Below are 7122 nucleotides of genomic sequence, written 5' to 3'. Positions count from 1 at the left end.
GAGAACCATGACATTGGCTTCTCTCATATGACAGAAGATTATGCGGGTAAACACATTGCCCGACGCAAAATAGCGACGTCGTCAAGCTGGAATTTTTTTTTTGTTTTGTCTCAGAAAAAGCAAGGAAACAAAATGCTTCAGGCTACGTGTAATGGTAATTATCAAATATAAAGACAGCAAAAACAACAGTATAAATAATTTGTAGGGACTAAAGCAATTTAGTAACAAATTGAGTCATTTTGATGATTAATTTGATGAAAGACATTTTTGAAACCAGCATGAAAAACAAATTCAGAGACACATGAGGCCAAACATGACAAAATATGATGTGTATAAATTTGAAATATTTATTCCATCATAGACCTCATTTAGAAACCATTCAACCAAAAATGTGCACAATGACGTACAGATATTTATTTTTTCCAGAATGTACTGAGAGGAGTTGAAATGTCAATAGCTACATGCGTCGGGCTCTTCTTGTCCAGGAGCTGAATCAAGACAACCTGACAATGTTCTTTGTTATGAAATGGACACGATTCCAGAAATAAGATATCAATAAATATGATGATGTGGTGGAAGTATAAAACCATGTGATACCTGGGGACAGCGGCAAGGAAATGTCACTCACACTCTACACGATCGTAAATCTATGCATAGAGTGCTAAACAATCACCAGAGTTAAACTGAAACACTTGGCACTGTATCACACCCCCGCAATTTTCCGAGTGTGTGCAGATTACAGATGATTAGTACGCAAATGCGCCCACACACACATACACGCTGAGTCATCCACACGTACTTCTTTTATGGCAGTTTAATTCTCAGTTGACACAGCACCGACCAAAGAGGATTTTCACATGTGACAACCGGGAGGAAACACATCTGGTCACCTGATCATCCATAAAAAAATCTAAAAAGAAATCCATAAGGCAGCATACGACGGAAATAAAATTCCATGCAGACAGTAAAAAAAAAAATGGCCAAAGTTGGTGATCGGTTCAGTTGGGTTAAAAAATATATATATATTAGCTGGAGTAGTGAAGTTTTGTTACTACAGATAGGAAAATGAAGCTTCAAATGTGCTTCATGAACCAGTTGGTGTATTTTTTGACTCATCTAGATGGCACTCAGTATTTTTTAATCCTCTTTGTATAAACCAACAGTGCCATCTGGAGAAATCCAAAAATACAACTGGTTCATGAAGCACATTTGAAGCTTCGTTTTCCCAAGTTGTTTCCCTTTCATATCCTGCTGATAAAACTGATAATAAAACTGATGTGAGCTGTGATTGTTTACTATAAAAAAAAAAGTACAACTGTATTTCTGTGAATTTCTTCCCCTTAGTTGCATTCAGTGACTCAACTACCGTCCATTCTCGAGTTCAATTTTTTTTCTTCCCCATTTGCATGTGCACAACTTGTCCTTTTATAGATGACAAATGTCGTTTACCGGCTGATGTTGAGGTTGGAAGCAGTCTTTGAAAGGCACCGAACTGTACATTGGTGTTTGTGTGGGCTGCGCACGGACGGACACATGCATGCATGAGAAGCCAAGCCAGTCAACAAAGTCTTTTTCCTTCCACTGGAGTCAACCCACAAGGCATCACCATGACAACTAAGGCAAAATCTGTCAATGTGAAAAGAAAAAGAGCATCTGTTTTGTTTTTCTCTCTCGCTCTCTCCTCGTTTTCTTTGCAGATTTCTCTGCTGTTGCGAAATCCCCACAAGTAACCACAGTCATGTTAATAATCTCTATTCAATAAATTATCTATACTGTACAATTATTCCACCTCGCAGAGGTCCGCAAGTTTTTTTTTTTTTTTTTCCAGAGTAAAGCTATCCACAGTCTGTTTTTGCGATTCCGCTCTTATCCGTACAGGAATAAACGAGGGATCCCTTGAAACGAGCAAAGCCGAGGCAAACTTGAAGACGGGTGGGGGCGGGGCAAGGTGCTTGCGATCCAGCAGAAGCATCGACAATGACAAAAAAAAAAAGGTTCTTTCCTGGAGAGTGAATGAGGCGTTTTCCTCTGAGATCAGCAGATAGATACATTTAAAGATGTTTCCTGATTTTTTTTTTGTATTCATTTTTTTAAAGGTGGGCAAGATCCAGCCCTTACTGGACTCCTTCTTCATCCACATAGGTTGAGGGAAACCACCCAATCTGAAAACCAAAAAAATAATTCATACTGGACAAATGACGCTGATAGACACATCTATCATCTCTTTCTGATCTCGTGATGAACGATGAACTCATCAGAATGCAACCGCCCATGCATACGAAGATATTTGCATTATTTTCAGAACACTGCATGCTCGGATGGAGCAGCCTCATCCGTCTTCTTTTAAGGCTTCACGTGGAGCACTACTTGAGCTGTTGCTAAGCAACAAAGTTTTCTTACTTGTTGCGTGAGTGAAGTTGAATATTGAACACAGTGTGGATGTTCCAAAAAAACAGCACAGAAGTAAATCATTATTTCATTATTCAGTGATGTTTGACCATGGAAATGCAACTGGGAATGAATCTCGGACAAGCCATTACTAATTAAAGGCTAAAATCGACCAAATATTTCTCTTGTTGCTTGAATGCATTTAGTGATGATCATGGATTCGGGGCAGGAAGAGCTGTGCCCCACCCGGCCACCAGAGGGGGCTAAGTGCCATTTACTACAATAGAAATGATGACTAAGATAAATAGCGCATGCAACCCACAATGTAAATCAAGGCAAAATGAAAGAAAAAAAAAACACTATGGGAGAATGCACAGCGACAGATTTGTCAGGGTCACGCCCCGAGTGCGAACCTTTTATGAAGTGCGTACACTGAAAAATATACTCTATAGTCCCCACCGGTTTTAGTCACGTAAAAATGTTACAACATACTGTGGTGCAAAAATAATAATAATAATAATAATATTTTAAGATTCCTTAATTTAAACAATTCATATATATACGTGAATCAACAAGATGAAGATGTGATGCAAACATAATAACAATAATAATAATAATAATTGAAGATTCCTTAATTTAAACAATTCATATATACGGAATAAAAAAGATGAAAAGTCCAGCAGTTTACTCACCCGTCCATTGGCCTCGCCTTTCCACCATCCTTGGTCCCCTCCGATTTTGCTGTATATTTTGACAACGTCTCCTTCTCGCAGAGACAGTTCTCTCATGTCTCGTGCTGCAAAGTTATACCTGGCCACGGCTGTACTCACAACGCGAGGTGTAAACACTGAAAAATGTCACACAGATAAAACAGAGATCAACACCACATGACAATTTACTTGAGTTTGTAAGTAGCACGCTAAGCTATTATTTATGAATTTTAAATAAGACCATCTCTGGCTGGCAGGTGAAAGTTCAGACTTGCACTTGGAGGCACTAATTATTCGTACTGAATATGAATGGCAAAAAAAGGTTCAGTGTCCAGTGTGACCCAATGTAGCCTAACAGTAAATTGTTTCATTACGGGAGAGGAAATTGGTTTTCTTTCCTTGAATTAATGAGGGAATACCACACCCAGGGAAGACTGAAGTCTGAGTAATAAAATGAACAAAGGCGAAGTAGCAGAAGTAACGCCTTTCGGGACAAGCGACAACTCGAGGCAAGATAAGAAGAGGCGAGAATCAGAAGTAAGCCGGTACCTGACCAAAAAGGAGCCGAGCTCTGAGAGGAGAAATTCAGGCCCTGCGGACTGAGGAAGGAGAAGTTGTAGGAGGCGCAGGTGGCTGCTAAGAGGAGGAAAGAAAGTGGGAAGAAAACAAAACAAGGAAATAAAGTTGGGAAATGTGTTGAAGTGCAAGCAGAGCTGAAGGCAAAACAAGCAGGGAGAATTTGATGTGTCTAAAGTACACGTGATAGTGCTGGGAAAAAACAAAGCTTCAAATGTGCTTCATGAACCAGTTGTTTTTTTACGCCTCTAGATGGAACTCTGCTAAACAATGAGCTGAAACCTTTTGATTTTTTTTTCAACCTCTGTTCAAACCAACAGTGCCATCTAGAGGAATGAAAAAACACAACTGTTTCATGAAGCACATTTGAAGCTTCGTTTGCCCATCACAATGTCAAACTGTGGAAGGAGGGCTAAAACAACTACAACTAACCTACTTTTTAACCCACTTTGAAGTGCATGGCAGATTTCAGAAGACCATACCTGGCGAGCGGGAGCTGCTCCGCGTCAACGAACGCTCCCTCGCCTTGTAGGGATATCGCAAGGTGGTATCTAGCAGCTTGAAACTCTCTTTGAGTGAATGGGACTGATAATACTCCACGAGCTCCTGTTGGGCAGCACAACAAATCAATGCAGCCTTTGTTTTGAGTCATCACGCTGTGTATCTTCAGCGTTGGGTATTTACCAGAAGGCTCTCGAACTTCTTGGCCTCGGTGATGTGAATCCAGCTGTCTTTCTCAATGACTTTAATGTGTTTCACTTCATCGTTAAATCTGTGAGGCGGAACGACAAGCCTGTTGTGATTCTTCTTCTGATTGAGTGAACGACTTGATCACGAGCGTGTTTGACAAAAGCCATCAAATTGCAAATTATCTCCCTCTTGATGAAATCAAACTTACTTGATGCTGATGGCGAACCTCTCAGCTTCAGCCGTCCGCTCCCTGATGAGGTAGGTCCCGCTGCTGTGGGATTTTAAGAGGTTGTCAGCTTGCTGGCGTTCCATATTTCCCGCAAACCTATCGCCAGGAGCAGAGAATAAAAGCCGAGTCATTTCATGTCACGACTCGCGCGACATCAAGCGGTCGCGTCGCACTTCATCTTTTGACAGGAGCCGTCAAATGGTTCATCAAAGCTTGTCGACGCTAATGGAGCTGACAGGATTAAGGATACAACAGAACGCACATTTATAAAAAGGTTCCCTGTTCATTGAGATTGCGGAAAACAAAGAACAAAATTCAGGTTTCGGGCCTTACCATGGATAGCCGTAGTAGTCTGCGTCCCTTGACGACTGCCTGCTGGATATCGACTGGAAGGGCTGTCACGAATACAACACGGTCAAGTTGTCCAAAATGTAAAAGTTCACCGATTGCTGAACACGGTGGACTCACCTTTGGGTCGAGGTACGGTTTCACGCAGGAACTGGGGAAGAAGCCATTCTTTTGCGTTTGGATCAATCTTCCCTGGGAGACAAGATAATTATAGATGACTCAAAGCAATTTGTTATATAAAATCAAGTATAAAGCAAAGCAGAATGAACTTGATGAACCTCTGAAGATGATTATTAATTATACCTTCAACTATGAAAAGGATGCTGTCAGTCATTTTGTGAAAATAATACAGCAACGCGTCTGCTTTACCTCCCACCACGCGGTGTCAGGATCCCCCTTCAGCAGCTCGATGTAGTCTCCCGTTTGAAAGGACAGAGCTGTCTTCCCCGGGGGTGCTGGTGTACCGTGGTAGTTTCTCACTGCTACCATCTTGGGGCCTGGGAAAAAAATTAATCAAATCATTAAATTTCCAAATAAACCCAGAATAGAAGGGTTGAACATGTTAAGGAAATAACTCCTACCACAAGATGGCAGTAAAGAGCTATGCTTCCACAGCAGTGAATGAGTGCACTTACCAGAGGATATTCCTGGTTCCTGCAAATGATAAAAAAAAATAAAAAATGAACAAGATAATTACTCAAGAGTCTTTATGGCTAATTTCCACTATGCATAACTGTATAGTATTTCCATCTCCTCACCAAGTCAAGAGGATCTGAAATCAATCAAAGAAACGGAAGAGGAAATCAGAGAGGATAATAAAAATAATAATAATAATAATAATAATATCTTACTGATTTTGCAGATGGTGATGACTTCCAGACACTCTTTATGTGCTCCTGTTCCACACCGAGAGCAAAAGTAACCCTGATAGAAGATGCCCCTAACGGATACACACACACATACACACATCATGTCCAAATGAACCTTATGATACAACAATTTCCCTGCGGGGCTAAAAAAAAGTTTCATGGCGTTTACAGTAAAACTACTGTGACACATTTTCAATAAAAATATAGATCTTAAAGAACATGCTGTATTTCGTCACACATTGTCATTTTGTGCCCCACGAGTAATTAGCATGTAGCAGGTATCCCAGAATATTGGCCCAAGCCTTTTCGACTGGCTGCGAATCCAGGCCAGGCCGGCCATGAAATTTGTGGGTCAATACACAAAGCGGAGTTTAGCCAAGCCAACTCTGCACTGTTCAGTCTGGTGCGGCAGAGGCGGACACATTGATTCCATGACACGGGTAATCCTCCACTCTTCCATGTTTAAAAATATAGCTGTCAGCCTCAGTGAAGCAAACACGTCACACATTCTGCTGCATTCCCCCAAATTGTCGAGGCTGGATTTATTTCACGTCTGGCTTTGGATCATGGAAATTGGATGAAATGCAAAAACAAGAAAACACTCTTAAAGGATCGCCTCGCTGCGTTTGTTACCTCAGTAGCATCTTGCAGGCTCGACAATTTGTGTTCTTATCAAACGTGTGCATTTGGAAGTTATGCTGGTTAGCCGTCGCTCTCTCCGGTTTGATGTTGGACCTGTGAGGAAAATATCAGCCAATGATTTCATCGATTGAGGTCATTAAGAATAAATGCACAATGCGCTCAAACTCACATGGCCATTTCAAACTGCTCCATCCATTTCCTCTTTGTGTCTTCTGTTTTACAAAAGAACTGGAAGCCCTGCTTCCCTTGCAGGTGGATCAGGTAGAATCCATAAGACCACTGAAGAAAAAACACGAGTTAGTAGAAGATGGCAAGGATGTGAATCCAAGCAAAGGCCAGATGAAATAAAACAGTCCCACTTAACTCATTTATTCATAACTATGTGATGTTGTACATGCTTTAGCAACGCTTGAGAGTAAGATGCGTGCATTTGCCACATGACACCCAAAATAAACACCAGCACCATCGTGAAACAATGAGTTCAATGAAAAAGGCACTTGGGCTTACCATTTTTCCACTTGACTGGTAAGCATGCAAAAAGAAAGACACCATAAAAAGACCCAGTTACACATGCGACATGGAAACACATGCAGATTAAAAACAAAAAAAAAGCCACGTTAGACTGGCTGCCATATGCTCTGATTGACATTTTTATGAATCATGACCATTT

At 40.9% G+C, this 7122-nt stretch overlaps 1 protein-coding gene across 11 annotated transcripts in view; it reads right to left on the bottom strand.

Moving 5' to 3' along the window:
• Nucleotides 1-333: 333 nt before the first annotated feature.
• Nucleotides 334-7122, bottom strand: part of vav2 (vav 2 guanine nucleotide exchange factor) — a 67974-nt gene continuing 61185 nt past the window's right edge. For 3 of the 11 annotated variants that reach the window (XM_037265373.1, XM_037265375.1, XM_037265376.1), the window contains 15 exons: nt 6960-6974; nt 6622-6731; nt 6444-6545; nt 5793-5881; nt 5700-5713; nt 5577-5595; nt 5311-5438; nt 5062-5133; nt 4927-4988; nt 4573-4689; nt 4359-4446; nt 4157-4280; nt 3648-3734; nt 3081-3235; nt 334-2162 (listed from right to left, as the gene is read on the bottom strand). In XM_037265373.1, coding sequence (XP_037121268.1) covers nt 2115-2162; nt 3081-3235; nt 3648-3734; nt 4157-4280; nt 4359-4446; nt 4573-4689; nt 4927-4988; nt 5062-5133; nt 5311-5438; nt 5577-5595; nt 5700-5713; nt 5793-5881; nt 6444-6545; nt 6622-6731; nt 6960-6974 — 1230 coding nt within the window. In that variant the 3' untranslated portion in view covers nt 334-2114. The remainder of the gene's footprint in view (nt 2163-3080; nt 3236-3647; nt 3735-4156; nt 4281-4358; nt 4447-4572; nt 4690-4926; nt 4989-5061; nt 5134-5310; nt 5439-5576; nt 5596-5699; nt 5714-5792; nt 5882-6443; nt 6546-6621; nt 6732-6959; nt 6975-7122) is intronic. The other 8 variants (XM_037265377.1, XM_037265378.1, XM_037265380.1 and 5 more) reach the window with 5 other exon arrangements.

Source organism: Syngnathus acus, chromosome 12, assembly GCF_901709675.1.
Source record: "Syngnathus acus chromosome 12, fSynAcu1.2, whole genome shotgun sequence".
Lineage (NCBI taxonomy): Eukaryota > Metazoa > Chordata > Actinopteri > Syngnathiformes > Syngnathidae > Syngnathus > Syngnathus acus.
Note: the sequence above shows the minus strand (reverse complement) of the source record. Positions and strands in the feature narration are given on the sequence as shown.